Source organism: Argiope bruennichi, chromosome 7 (assembly GCF_947563725.1).
Source record: "Argiope bruennichi chromosome 7, qqArgBrue1.1, whole genome shotgun sequence".
Classification (NCBI taxonomy): domain Eukaryota; kingdom Metazoa; phylum Arthropoda; class Arachnida; order Araneae; family Araneidae; genus Argiope; species Argiope bruennichi.
In genome coordinates this window covers 70,197,564-70,214,119 of record NC_079157.1, presented here as the reverse complement: position 1 = coordinate 70,214,119, position 16,556 = coordinate 70,197,564, and the positions used below count along the sequence as shown (strand labels likewise).

Below are 16,556 nucleotides of genomic sequence, written 5' to 3'. Positions count from 1 at the left end.
ACTGGGGAATTAATTATATTGAGAAGACTCTTCAATATAATATTCCATTTCTTTTCTGTTGTTTGATTCCATCTTCATTTCTCCTATTAATAAAGAAGAATGGACAATTTGTTTGAAATCAAATATAACCAATATTCCGAGTGAACGAGCCGTCCTCTGAGGCAACTAGTACTAATAAGTGATTTCAGCGTAATTAATGTTAGTGTTTTATAAATATAGATAGATATTAAATATGATGATTGTAACAAGACCAGGAAGAGTGGAAAGAATTGTGCATTTACTTATTCTGTTTCAAAATAATTTTAAAAAATAACATTTTCCATATAAACTTTCAAGAATGGTATAAATACATTATAAATGATACAATATTTAACTAAATGAAAAATCAAACATAGAGAAACTTTTACAGGGAATATAAACTCATTTGCCGAAAAAATTAAAACTGTTTCAATGTTTTTTTCAAGATTTTTACTTATTATAAAAGATAATTATTATTCAATATAAATTATATATTTAAATATGACAAATTATACTGTTTTAAATTTTCGTGATTCAAAACTACATCATGGCACTCTAATAATTTTCAAATTATTAATATGGATTTTATTAAAAAATTGACATCGATAATAAAACAGCAAACAAAGAATTCTAAAAAATGTTAATTTATTACTTCTGATATATACAAACATTTCACGTTCCATTCATATTACATCACACATTATACAACTTTATTTTAAGTCAGCTTTTTTACAGTATTATATTTGTAACCATTGTAATGTACAAGAAAGAAGCGTGTGAAATAAAACCCTGCAGATCTTAAGAAGAATCGGTTTTGAAGGAACTCAATCAAATATATTTTTTCCTTAAATGAAATGTAATACAGATGGTACAGAAACACGCATGCAAGAAATGCAACCAGAAATAAAAACGCAGCAACTACAACAAAGTACTTCTATTAAGCATAATTAAAAAAAAAAAATCACAACTCTATAAAGATTAAAATCAGACAATACAAAATTCTTACAAACAATTTTTATATTTTCAGTCCCAAAATAAAAGCTTCTTTAATACTGCCTATTGAAAAAAAAAAAAAGATCCAAATAGGCATGGATGTTTTAGTTGTAATATTCCCCCCCCCCCAATTTTTATTGCTTTAAAAAATTGCTAACTTATTGCTATAATACAGACAATTATTCTGAAAACGATTCATTAACTTCTATTTTTTGAAAAATTCAAACCTTTATATCTACAAGTTTTTATTGATAAATAGCAATTATATGACTAATAATTTTCAAATGAAGAAATAAATAGTGAGAAACTATGACTTTTCATGTTTATGCTAATACCAATATGCTTGTATAAATTTTGTAATAATCATTAGACTATAGCTTGATTTACATACATTTTTTTTTGTGATCTACTAAGGAAATTAAATCATATCTCAGCTTTTTGAAATATAAACCCTGATTTCAAAATATATAATCCATGCATCTCTTTAAAAATACAATTATTAATCGACATTTTAGATGAATATTTAAAAAGTTATTCATTTCAACAAACTATAGATTTTTTAAAATTACATCTTAGAAAGCTTTCTTAATTGATCTTTAAAGATTTAAAGTAAAATCTTTTCAAGACAATCATTTCAATTGAATTTGCATCTATATTATCTATCATCAGATTAAATCTGATATCTATTTCATTATATGGAATTTTTTCAAGTTTTTTCTTTAGAAGACTATACTAACCAAGTTTCCATTTCTGCACATCAAAAGCAAAAACAGACCTAGTTATAATGCATAAAAATTGTAATGCTGAAAAACAATTTTTTTATAAAAACTGGAACTGTTGTTAACAAAAATTGAAGAAAAGTTACCACAAAATTTCTTTCATGATCAAATTGACTTTTTTCATTCAGTCAGCAAACTTCACACACCTTCTAATCAAACTAACTTTTCTGAAGTAGCTGGAAGTTAAACAACATATTTCATAACAATGATAAATGAAGGTACACTAAAATATCAAATCTGGCAGTACAGAAACTTTCATCGGATTCATTTTTCTATTTCATTAAGGAATTTTTATATCAATATTCAAAAGTGCATGCATGAAATTAAAAAAAAATATGCAAGAAAGTTGATAAGTGATTTAAGTCACTTCAATTTTCAAAATTAGATTTGACAGCAGTCTACTAGTTTAATCTCCTAAAATTAAAACTAAAAATGATTTCACATAAATAAGTTTTAAATACTAATATTCATGTGAAATTCTGACAGATTTTTAAGGTTACATTTAAAAACCTAGAAATCACTAGCAAATGATAAACACAAACAGAAAAGAAATAAAACACAAGAATATGCATTTGGCATATTAAAAATAAATAACATATGGTTGAAATGTTGGTAAATTTGGATGCATCTTGAAATACATTTACTATAATACATTACTTTATATTGTATCTGAATAAATTTAATTTAAGTTTTAAAAATTCATATCTTTAAATATACCATAGTTCCATAACACAACTTCAAATGAATACAGTTGCATAATGGGGAACTCACTATAATTTTAACGATTATAGGTTCCTTATTGCAAAATATACATAAGTCTGTATAGTTTGGATTGTTAATTCAATGAACTGCAATACATTACAGAATACTTACAATTCAGTAATTAATTGGAAATATGCAATATAAATTTCTTGCATGTTTCACCATGCAAATTTGTCATCTATAACTTTCATCATATAAAATAAAGTTACAGAGAAAAAAATACATCTTCTGCATTCATGGAAAACAAAAAATATACACATATCAATTAGCTACTACCAGACATGCTATGAATACAATAATTCATACATATCTACTATGTGGCGATTTTGAATTCATTGAAAAAAGCATATAGTAGATTGAAAGTTCCTACTTGAGTTTTAATTCATACATACAAAATACTGGATGGATAATTTTTTCTATAATGCAAAATGCATATTTAATTATTTCAAAAAATTCACACTCATACACAAAATTAAATATGCATTTTGCTGAATCAAAAATATTCAATTTCAAAATAAATATGATTCTAATTAATTTAGTACAAAAATATAAGTAGATATGCACTAATATTGACAGAAAAGATTAAAACTGATTCTTTAATGCTAATAAAAAAATAACATAATTTATTAAAGATATTTAACAAAATTTACTTCTTAACATATATTTATTTATTAATAATTAACACTTCATTTGCATAATTTGTTTCCTGCAAGGATAAGTTGCACAGTGAAGGACTGAAATTTTTCTAATAATTCCCCACAAATTCATTTTTAAATAAATGCCTAATTTTATCATAAATATACATATAAAAAACAGCATAAGATGGCATGAATGTGAAAGACATCAGAGTTGACAAATAATTCTCCACATGTGGCTAACTATCTCTTAAAAAAACTAAGAAAGATTTTATAGCTTACTTCTGCAGTTATGCTTTATTAACAGATTTTCTACACATATAAATCTTGTTAAATTTGTAGTAAATTATTGCATGTGCACCATGAGTACAAAAACTTCATTAACTCCCTTTCAGTCCATATTAAGTCAAGTTTGCAGATTTTACTGCACATGAATGTTGACAAAAAATATGAATGATTTCAAAAATTATGACAACATGAATGAGTGTTTAAAAAACGTGAGAAATAAATTTTATAAGAAACTTACTCAACTGAAGCTCTAGGATTAACAGAAGAAAAAAAGGTGTGAAAAAAGTAGTATTTTATCATTTCACAAAATCTAAAATATTAATCAAAATCTTTACATTTTTCTTTATGAATTTGTAAAGTTGAAATAGAATTGCTATAATTTTCAATATGCAATTTTGCATTCATTTACAAAAATGTAAATAGTTATGATAGTTATAACATAATTTTTTTTATTTATAGAAAAAGTTCAAAATGAAAAATATATCTCCACAATATCATTTATATAATTGATTAAAATTATTTATTTTACTCCCTTCTATCTTCAAATTTGAGTACTGAATAATAGAAAACAAAATGAAAAATGATAAACTCCGATAATAAAATAACAGAACAATTATGAAACAAAATTCCATTCATAATACTGAAATATAAATACTTCTAATTTTAAGTTAAATTTAAAATATTAATTATTAGGTGGGACAACAAAATATTTAATAAACAAAATAGTAGAAATAAAAATTATTCAAAGAGTTTGAATATTCTTTGAATGAATATGTCTATTAAATTTAAAGATATTTTCATAGAAGAATGTTACAATTTCACATAGGGAATGGTCTTTGTAAAAGTATCAAAGATGCTGTCATCAAACCCATTAAGAATCACACTATTTTATTTCTCCCACATAAAATATTAACACAATTTACAACTCATTATTTATATTACTGTGTAAAGGAGAAATAATTCTAACTATAAAACAAATAGCATAAAGCTAAATGTTCATATGGAAAATATTTACTAATTTCAAACACACATTTAACACAGTTGCCTTTATACTATTATCAGATCTCTACTAGATAATATTACAAGTTGAGACAAATTCAACAAAAAATTTAAATTTGTATGCACAGGCTTTTTAGGGATAATTTATATTCTAGTTACTGAGTTTTCACTGTAGATACATTTTGATGATCAATAACAACAACAGCAAAAAAGCAAGATATTTTTTTAACTGCTTTTGAATATAGAAAAAAAAGTTAATATTTTAATGTTTAACAAATCACAAACAGTAATTTTAAACTACAAATCTATACCTGTTAAGAAAGAAAAATAATAACATTAGTAAAAACATTAAAAAATTTACATCATAGTTGTAAGAAAAACTAGTTGAAAATTAGTCAATACAAGTCAATTTTTCATCTGCAACTAATAATCTATGAATGAAAAGAATTTAAAAATTATAGGTTTTCAGTATACGCTTTTTTTTTTTTTTTTTTTTACTACACCTAACATAGTGCATCATTATATTGCTTGCAATATCTAACAATATACATATCAAATCATGTAAATGTTTTAAGTTTTACACATAATTGAAAATTATTGCATTTTAAATATAAATCATATATTTTTTATTTGATTATAATACCATTGCCCATTAAATCATAAAACCACACACACAATAGCACCATATTTCTTAAGAAGCAAGCAGAAATTGTGCACTTTTTATTAAATTAAGCACCTGAAATTTCCAGGTGCGCATTTAGAGAAACCAAGTTTAACAACTTTAAAAAGCTCCATTTCATACTCAAACAATCTGAACGTAAATGCTACTCGAATGTGTTCAATTTAAAATGCCTAGATATTTAAAAAATAGATATTTTCTATAATTACATACAATGGGCTGGCATTTTTACAAATTCAATTCAGAATTAAATGTTGTAAGTGGGAATCTATTTTAAAAAGTTCTTTAAATTCCAGTATTCTTTATTTATTTAGTGTCATTATTTGTAACAAACTGTTAATAATAGTAATAATTTTTTTAAGCTATTCAATTAAATGTTTTGAAATATTTCATCTTGCATGAATCATAACAAAGATACAAATACTAATGTTAGATTCAGAAATAAACTGTATAATGCTGTAATTACAGAACTTGGAATGTAATGGTACAATTTGTAAAAGGGAATGAAAAGTAATACTTTCTTAATGGGATTCATTTCTAATGTCCAGATTTTAAAGTTTTTTTATTCGATTTACTGAATAAAAAACAATAATAAAAAAAACTCTTGATGCTATTATAAATAACTTTGTTGAAACTGCTTGCTAGTAAAAGATTCATAAAAATGCAAGTCTATTGTACAATTTGGATTATTTTTTATAAATCTTGATTTTAGTGGACATAAGTAAAGCAATACACATATACCTGTACTGCCACATGTTAGAATAATGGCATTTAATAAAAATATATTTTAATCAATTCAAAGCAACTTAAAATCAATACGCATGAAAAGACAATATTTCATTATTACTCATAAGTATTGAAAAAATCTTAGCTACACAACTGATGCACAATTTAAAAAATAAATATAAATTTAACTTCCCTTTTTAATAAAAAATTAAGTATTAGACAAAAATATTGATTGATTGATTGATTTTTTTTGTAAAATTAACAATTCATGATGGAAATGCAAGTGAACATTTTAAACGACAGAAATGAGTTTAACGGATATATATTTTCCATCAATTAACAAATGCACAATATACAAGTAACAGATTTTTTTTAACAACAAATTTTTCACCATACACATTTTGAACAGATTAAACAAATACAATTTTATAAATATTTCCCCTTAAACACTTAAAAGCAGTAATCGGAAAAGTTTTTGCTAGGGAGAAAAACTGCAATTTTTTAAAAGCGAACAGTCCAAAAGAACAAAAAATATCACAGTATTTTAACAGAGGTAGAAAAAATATACAATTGTTAAATGTCCTTTATAGCAGGGTGTAATGGCTCACTTAAAATTCTGTAGCTCTATTCACATAGGTAGCATACGTAACCAAGTACAGATGAGATTGAAAAGCAAAGTTTATTTTAAAAATGATTACAGAACAGTGATTTATGCCAGGAGCTACTAGTGCCTTTCAGTTTCATTTATTCATTTAACAAATCAGCAAGTTTGTAAATAATAGGAAAGTTAGTTGTTGAAATTATGTGTCTCATTTATGAATATAAAAACAAATGAAATGGTTAGTAGCTACTGTTTTCATCTCATTTTATAGAGAATAAGAAGGCTATTCCAAATACTTAAATGAAATTTTACATTCAATAAATAAGTAATACAAATTACATGTAACAACATTTCCCTACGTATCTTATACTGTGAGTGTAAGTATTCATGGTAAATGTAATGAAGAAATTAACTTTTTCTTTCTTTTGTAAATCTCATTTAAAGATAATTAAAAATTATTAATTCATATCAGTGCGATCAATTCACCAATAAACAAAAATATATTCAAAATGAAGTTTTCAATATATTTGAATATATCTTTAGTGCATCAATAGAAAAACAATATGCATTTTTAAAATTAATATAAATCATTAAGACATGAAAATAAATTAAAAATATCATAAAAATTATATGATGAACATTAATAAGATTGATTGTTTTAAGAGATAACTTTCTACTTTTATTACTCTCATAAAAGAAACCTCAAGTCAAATCTAAATAAAAATGATGAAAATATATAAAAATAATTGTATAATATACTTTAAATCTCATCTATACTTAGTCGAATTCAAGTGCAATAAAATGGCAGGTTTCTTAAAAAGCATTTAAAGTAATACTAAATTTGTTATGCCTCTGCTAATTCAATGTGTTTTGTTCTTTGTTATTTACAATTTTTTGAAGACGTAAAATTATTTAAGCAGATCAAAGCACATTATTATTACATATTCACAACAAAGAAGTTTTGTGGCAGAGGTGTTTTTTCTTGCAAGTTAATACCTGGTTCCGGATCGCGTCCATTTTCCAAAATGGATGATAACACTGAAAAATGAATAAACAAATTACAAAGAGCATATCAGCAATGTAAGATGCACAGTTCTTCTTAATTTCAAAAATGACAAATTTTTCAAAATTTAAAAATTATTTTAATGCATTTTTTGCTTTATTGTGTTTTATATTCGTAGTAATTAATTGAATTAGAAAAAAAGTTAATTTTTCTGACACAATATATTAACATTTTTGCTTTAAAAAATATTTCAATTAAAAGATGAAGTCCATGTGCATTACAACTTCTTACAAGATGTATAAATAAAAGCATATTTATTTATACATCAATGCATTATGGCCAATATATAAATAGCACAAGTTGTCTGTTGATGATGAAATTAATAATCCGACGATAGATAATTTGGGAATTGTTTTAATAGGCAAGGCAGCTCTTGTATTATGTTACAAATTTTTGATCCTCTAGAGAAACAAGATGTTTGTCTTTTTAAATTTGAAGTAAACTTCACTTCACTTCACTTATGCAAGAGGCATCAGCAATGTATGGAGTAATATAAAGAACAGGAGTATAATTCATTACTTAACGAACTTAATCATTCATTCCCATAACACTTATTTTACTGTAAATAGCATATATAGTTTCAAGTAACTTTTAAGAAGAAAAATGAATTCAAAAGGCAATCTGGAATTTTTGCAGCTCTAAATCACACACACACTACATACTATGAGAGTTTTCGCCTTTAATCTTTTTACATACATGCAAATGCCAAAATTTCAGTGTCTTACAGAGCTAATGTAAAGGGAAGTTATAATTACCATTTACATAATTTCATATCCTATTTTATTGAAAGACATGAAGTTGACATCTAAAATTCATACTGATAAAAGGGAATTTTTTGAAACCTTGTTTTAAAAAATTTTATTAGAAATTATAATAAGAGGCAATATTTTTCTAGTAATGAACATTTGATTGATAATTATGTTAACTTTTAGAGAACTACAATCACAGGGGGAAAAAAACCCTCCCTCTTGACAATTTAGCATTTCCTTGTAATAATAAAATTACTAAATAAGAAAATATTAAAAAAAAATTATGTATACAAATTAATTAATAGATAATATCTTCTGACCATCTTATTTTATAAATAAATTTCCTAGTAAACTTTAATGATACATATAAATATATCCAAATAAAATTTCCTGTTAATTTAATAAATAATTAAAATAATACAAACCATCTAAACCTTGTTCAACTCGTTTCAAGTTTTTCAAAATACTAGACAAATCTTTTGTAAAATCTCCATCCTCAGGTGTTCCTGTTACGGGACCTTGTGGCAGAACTTCATCTATCATCAACCAGGTATCACTTCCTTTTGGGCATTTTTTCCTGAGTATGAGAATAATTTCAAAAACAGGCTTAGTTTTCCAGTTTTAAATTTAAAATATTTAATTACAAGTTAGCATAAAATAAGACTTTCAGGGTATTTTAAAGTAGACTTTCAAAGTTATTTTTAAAACAATAACACAAATTCAACTTATGTAGAGTGGGCATAAGATAAATATTCTAAGGCCATTTTTTTCATAAAATAAATAAATTTTTTAAATGTTTGAAGATTTTTATAAAAGCACCCTTTTAATGGTATATGTAGGAGAGAGAGGGGGGGGGGGGATCTGAGTACTTAAACAATTTTTCTCTAAAAGTAAAATGAAATTTTTTGATAAAGCATGCATAGATATAAATGCTTGTATGCATGCCTTCTGTATACAAGGTGATCTGTAGTCTTTAGAGCCATTTAAATTCAAAACGGTATCTTGTATAAACAGGGAAGTAACATGTACCTATACTAAAATGACTATGCTTAATTTACTGACAGATTATAGTGCCCTCAGTGCTCAAATAAAGAATTAAAAAAAAAAAAAAAAAAAAAAAAAAAACCACCCCAAAAATAAAGGAGATTTTTTAAGAAGTCAAGTTAGAAAATAATAAAAACACAGGAAAAATTTAATGGTGCTATCTGCACAATTGGTAGATATTTGTGATTAAAATTAAAAACTTAAATTAAAAAAACAAAAGTTCACACAAGATAATTTCTGAGAGCAGAAGATTGACTATGAAATTAGGTAGTAATGGTTTGTATTTCTTAAATTTTTTTACAAGAATAGATGATCATGAAAGGTGACATCAGAATTATGGTGATGATGTAAATAAACATTCAAAGTATTTACATTTTATCTTGAAATATTTTGTCCTATTTTAATTTCATCCATCAAAATATACTTTTTGGTCACTTTTGTAGCTTTAGGTGCAAATGCCAACAACCTCCCTCCACATGAACACACCACTCAACACTACAATAGATTTCTGATAAGGCAGACAAATGTCTGGATTGCGAGGTTGAAGAGGAGGGGGGTATATGTAGGTCAGTTAAAAATCTTATCAGCATGGTCCCAAAATAAATAATTTGTAAAAAGTAAAAATTCTTCGGGTTATAAATTATTAAATCAATATTAAATATTTTTGAAATTAATTAAGTCCCTGTTTATTTTATCACTTTCTCTTAGTTATAAAATTTATAACCTGCATATTACAAGAGTATAATATGAATATGCATAAATAAATCTGTGTACAAATATAAATGCCATGGAGTCATAATTGTCATAATGTGCCAAAATTTGAAATAAAATTTACTAAATTTTTCAAAGTGGTAGTTTATAATATAACCTGCCAAGAGCTGCAAAATGCATAAATCCCCCTTTGTTTACCAGGCCTACTTATTTTATTCCTACTCAGTTGTTTTAACTTAAGACAAAGATACTCAAAAATAACAAATTATTTCCTGAAAGTTTCTAATGGTGATCTACCATGTATCTGAAATAAATATAATGCATATACTTCTCTCTCACTCTCTATATATAGGACAAATTTTATAAATATTAATATGATGTAAATTAAACATATTGAAATTTATAATGATAAAAAAAGAAAAAAATTAATACAGCAGTCTTAGTTATCAAAAAAAGAGGGTCTTAAAAGGGTACACTGAAATACTAGGTAATAAAGAATATGCAAGGGAACATCCATGATGTAAAATACCCCATAGTAAATAGTATTTTTCATGGAACACTATAGCTGAAAGAAAAGGGGAGATAGATATATACTAGTTATTAAGACTTATTTAATCAAAGGAGTAAATAGTAATATAAAACAAAAACCAACTAGAAGAACAGCTTATAGAGCCAAAAGAATAAGGCTTCTAAAAAAACTTGCGAGATAATAAGTTGATCCTCTAGGAATGATGCTTTCTAGCTATATATTATGAAAAGAGTTGCGTGGTATACATTTGAGGCTTACTTTCGAATTCAAAGTCACTGCAAAATTTAGTTGCAGTGACTATTTAACATTATATTATGCATAACTAACATATTAACATATTTAACATTAATCGTGCATAAGTTTATGTATGATTTTAATATGATTTATCTTACTTAGCCGTTCTTATAAACTATTCACTATTTACAAGCAGGACTATTTCATTAACCATCTCTTTACACTGCTCATAAGCCCTTATTAATTAATGAACAAAAATCAATGAAAATTTTGCAATGGTTTTCACTGTCACAGTTATCCAAATAACTAAAAGATATTACATTCATTGTGTGCACATTTTGGATACTACCTTACCACTACATTTAGCAATGGAATAAATTTCTATTTGATGAAAGTGAAACAATTAAATACATAATTAATTCAGAATAAGGTCAGTTAAAACTGAATGCAAGATAATTAAGGTTACAATATCAGAACAACATTTTAAAAAATATATAAAACAAACCTTTCTCTTTCCAGTAATTGCTTAGAATTGGACCATAATTTTGAAGCCAGCTGATGAATGGCAGAAATGACTAGAGAATCTAATGCCTGTAATCAACAAGTCTAAATATGAATAAAACTAAAAATGAATAATTACACAATGTAATTATAATATAACTTCTCAATGATAATGCTGGAAATATCCTGCAATCATAGAAAGTCTGGGTAACAATTATATCCACTTAATTAAAAAAATTCTACATGCATAAATTTACACAAATATCAGGTGCAGTTTTTAAAATTATCCATTTATTAATAGTCTGCATTTAAATTTTGAATTTAAAATTTATTTTTATAAAATATATAACAATTAATCAACCTATAAAAATGAAACAATTTTTATAGAAATGTTTCCAGATCTAAAGAAACAAGCCATATCTAGATCCTAATAAACAAAAGTATTATTAAAGAAATTCATGTGAAAAATGCAAATAATAATAAATAATTCAAGACGCTTTCATTTCAATAAGGAGAAAAAAAATCAGTTATGCATACATTTGCATAATATCAATCTTTTTAGATGTATACATATTTTTCATAGATTAGCTACATTTGACATATATTACTGATAATTCTGATTTTTTTTAAAGAAAATTTATTTCACTAGGGTTAGTATTATTAAAGTTAAATTCAGATTGCTATTAAAGTTAATTTCACAAATTTTGTAGAAAGAGAGAAAGTTATTTTGAGATAAAAACGATCATAAGCACCATTATGACATAAAGCACTGACACACAATTAATTATAAGCAAAACACAGAGCAAATATAAGCAGATTTGATTTCTTTTTTTCAAAACGATCAGGAATAATAGCAATTCAAAAGTTGAAAACAAATTTGATATAATTTCAAATTTGAGCAACCCAAACTGGAAAGATACAACTTACTTCTGGCAATGTATTCAAAATTAGATAAGGCAGACAAATGGTTGAAAATATTAAGATAATTTAAATTGTTTAATGTTAAACATATCAAAGTATATGTATAAATGCTTAATATGTTTTATACTTCCAAATTAATTTGATGAAATTTCTCATGCATAATAATTTTATTAGAGGGTACTGAAACGATTTCAGAAATTCAGGATTTTAATGAGAAATTTAATATCTAATATGAGAAATGAAAAAAGATAAAAATCAAAGTTTATTCAGAGGAATGGGTTGCTATTTAGAAAAGAAAGACATAGCAAAAGCTAACTCATCTTTCCTCTGCATGTCTAACATTCCACAGAATTAGCTAAATTATAAGTACAAAGATATAAGAGAATTTTGTTTCTTACAGTTATTTCTTTGTTTGAGCTTCTACATTGATAATCATCCATATTTTGACTAGACACAATCTAGAAACAAATAATGAGTGGTTAGATAAATATAAATAAAGTTGGGTTACACTTTAAAAAATATACTAAATATCAAATTTAAAGTTGAAAGTAAATTCAAAATAAAAGGCAAGTTAACAACTTTTAAACCATAAAATTAGCTTCTATTGTAGATTAGATTTTACGTACCATAACCCATTTACTTAAAGGAAGCTAGAAAGGCATTTGTTAGAAAAATGTTACATTATAGAAACCTCAGTGATTAATAACTAAGCAAAATTTAGCAAATATAGAATAAAAGAAAATTACGAAGAACAACCTCCATTTTATTGCGATTACTGTTTTAAGGTGCAGAGATCAGGAAAATCTTGAGCTCAACGTAACGTAATTTTAATAGTGATTACAATAATCTTAAAATAATTCTGATAATGCATTTTATTACATTCAAATACTTTTAACAAATTGCACTTGAATTAGCTTGTAGAACATACCATATGAAAAGAAATTTTTTATATAAGTTAACTTATGATATTCAATCCCAAAATATTACCTCTTTCACAAGACATATTTTTATACAGTGATGAAGATGTAATATGAGTTAATTTTTTAAAATAAAAAATAAACATTTGAATGTGTCCATATGAAAAAATTCAAAGTTAAGGTATTTATAGAAATTTATCAGTACGATTTATGGATCATCTTTTCATTCAGACAATTCAATGGATAGTTTAACCTTGTTGAGTGAAATTACTGACATTATGTGGCATAATTTCCCGAAAAATGAAATTTGTATCAAACTGATGTTTAAATATATGGAAACGATTGAGGTTCTTATTGAATGGATACCAGGATATTAAAAATATTATAGAGCAACTTAAATATGAATCTTATGGGAAAGTTCAATGGCTTTCAGTTCTATCAATATTGAAATGCCCCAAATGTCTTTTCAATGAAACTATGGCATGCACCTAGATGCCTAGAATACTACAATGTATTCCTCCCTTTTTTAAGTGTGATTGATTAAATGCCTAGGTGCATGTTTTCTTCATTACAAACAGTAGTTCAAGGTAGGTTTGAGATTAGGAAAGTTTAAAATATATATATATATTCAATGGATGTTCAAATATGATCTGCTTAATAGCCCTCAGCTAAACATGGTCCCCTTTTATCTATCAATCTCTTGAGAAATTGAGTTGTCATTGCAGTTTTGGGTAGAGAGAAGAAGGAGGGGATATTTTGTTATCAATGAAAGAGATTCAGACTTACCAGTATTCTGAGGTATTTGAATTCAGATGATCTTAGAAATGAGAGTATTAGCCAACTAATGAATTTCAATTTTTTTTCCCACCAACTCTTTGGATAACAAATTAAAATGAGCTTACTGATGTAATTCATTAGAGATTCTCATAAATAAGCTTTCTTCATCTCAAAACCATGGGAAAGATCTGGTTTAATGTGCTGTTGATGATGAAACTAAGTTCACATTTACATTGACTATAAAAAAATTATGTATAAAAGTTAAACTGAGCTGAGATGTATAGCTATTAGTAAATATATTAGTTGATGATAATGAATTTGCTCGTGGGATAGATAATTGGAATGAAGGTCTGGCATAACAATTTCAGTTTAGTATGACAAATAATTGAATTGTGATTTAATACTAATTCACTTTTACTTCTAAAAAATTTTCATAAAATAAAAATTGAAAATTATTTCTCTTAAGCAGATTAATACACTAAAGATATGCAAGTGTAATAATAACCTTGTTCTCTAAAACTGATATTTTATAATGCATTGTTTGCATTTCGATTCAGATTGCGTTATATGTCGACTTTCTTGATAATTAATGATTGCTGCTGTCCTAACAGATAAGAAGTAAAAAGTTGCAATTCTCCATTAATTTAATATTTACTTATGCAATTGCATGCAATCATAATTTGGTCTTTTAGCAAATTTTTATAAAATATTAGTTAAAGTTATCCATTTAATCACAGAATACTCAATAAATAGAAAGACAATTCATAAATGCTATATATACACTATTTGAAAAAATGCATTGGATTTAGCTTGGGATGACTGTGTAGATGAAATCATCAGATAAATTAATACCATTAAAAAAAATCTCAATTTTGCAGAATTATGAAGAAACTTATTAAATACATCAAATGACTATAGGGAGTGTTGAGATAATTATCGTATGCGCAAAACTTTTGTTAAAAATTTTATACAGTCTTACAAGCAACAAAAACGAAGTTTTTACTTTAGAATTTAGACAACATTTTTTAATATCTTAAAATCTTATTAAATATTGCTTTAGTATCTTTAATATGAATTTATTTAATACCATAAAACAAGCATATAAAAATTTTGACTTGCATACTTAAATGGTGTAGATTTTACAAAAACAAATACAATATTCCATTATGCACTGGGAAGTACAGCTTTTGATTTACATATGTTTAACTTTCTTGCTACTAACTAAGCAGTGCAAGTTCTATATTGATTGCTCAGCTTCTGTTTATAACAGAAACTAGACCAAATAAAACTTGCTGGGCTGGATTATTAATGAGAGGGTTAAATTTAAAAACGATTGCCTATATTAATAATATAAAAGTCCAAAAAAGTACAGCATACAAGGTTACTGTGCATTTAAATAACAGATAATCTACATCTATGAATTTAAACATTCTGTAAATTAATAGGTTTTAGGAGATCTAAAAGAAGTAATAAAAAAAACACCAAGAAAATATATAGGGTAACAAAGGTGATATTAGCTTCGTTTGCAAATATATTAAGCAATTTCAGAGACAAAAATATATTCAGAATAACTAAAATGAAAAGAAGGAAACTAAATTTTTAAGTAAGAAGTTATCAAACACTGAAAAATTGAAGACTACATTAAATTCTGAAAAAATGAATTAAAAATGATATAAATCATAATACAACACATTTAAAACTATTAAATTAGAGCAACAACTAAGAGACCATTACAGAAGTATTTATAAATAAAAATCCTACAACTTAGAATGAATGCTAACTACAAACCGTTCAGAAAGAAAAGAACTAAAAGATGAAAAAGTGAGAGGACAATCAAGAAACTAAAGATTGGACAATACAAAATTAAAAAAAAAAAAAAAATAATAATAAAAAAAACCACTTCCATAAAAATCAATGAAACATGATCAAGCCTGAAATACCTGAGAACCAGACATTAACGAATCTAAATTTTTGATAAGTGAGGCAGGAAAATCTCGATGAGAGGATATACCGCGATGGTACCCCTTTGATTTTGGCACATCCGTTTCATTCACAATACTACAAGATACGGATCGATGAAAAGTTTGTAGTCGGGTTTCATCCAGAGACAAATCCATTGGGACAGATTTAGCTGCCCCTTTATCATCATGATCAGAAGTGACTGGACGCGATTCATTTTTCCAGATAGGAATTCCTTTGCCAGGATCACTGTCTATGCGTCTATGGCCTGCTTTCAACTCATTCTGTAAAACAGGGCACCCAAAGAAGTTAAAGGGAAAGATAAGCAAAGAGTACATAGAATGTTAAACACTACAAAGATGGCAGTAAGAATAAGCATGTTAAAATGTTATAAAAGAGCACATAAGGAAAAATTTCAGAAAGAAAGTTCAGAAATATATACAGTTAATATGAAGGGTTACCATCACTTTTATTTTAAAATATAATACTAATTAGTAATAACAAAAAATAATTATTTGGATTTTTTAAAATGATTAATGGAATAAAAATATTTTTACTGTTTGCTAAAAAAGGAAAGAGGGGGAAAAACTATAAGTGGAAACATAAGCTTAAAATTCAAAAAGGGAAACTGGATAAAAGTAAAAGAAATCAATGTAAAAAAAAAGGAGAAG

At 25.6% G+C, this 16,556-nt stretch overlaps 1 protein-coding gene across 2 annotated transcripts in view; it reads right to left on the bottom strand.

The window, feature by feature from the left end:
* Nucleotides 1-646: 646 nt before the first annotated feature.
* The window catches only part of LOC129975655 (centrosomal protein of 170 kDa protein B-like), a 35,539-nt gene continuing 19,629 nt past the window's right edge, over nt 647-16,556 (bottom strand). Inside the window, exons 13-17 of one of the 2 annotated variants that reach the window (XM_056088756.1) lie at nt 15,867-16,169; nt 12,631-12,690; nt 11,316-11,401; nt 8,718-8,869; nt 647-7,518 (exon numbers count right to left, since the gene is read on the bottom strand). In XM_056088756.1, coding sequence (XP_055944731.1) covers nt 7,418-7,518; nt 8,718-8,869; nt 11,316-11,401; nt 12,631-12,690; nt 15,867-16,169 — 702 coding nt within the window. In that variant the 3' untranslated portion in view covers nt 647-7,417. The remainder of the gene's footprint in view (nt 7,519-8,717; nt 8,870-11,315; nt 11,402-12,630; nt 12,691-15,866; nt 16,170-16,556) is intronic. The other variant, XM_056088757.1, reaches the window with a different exon arrangement.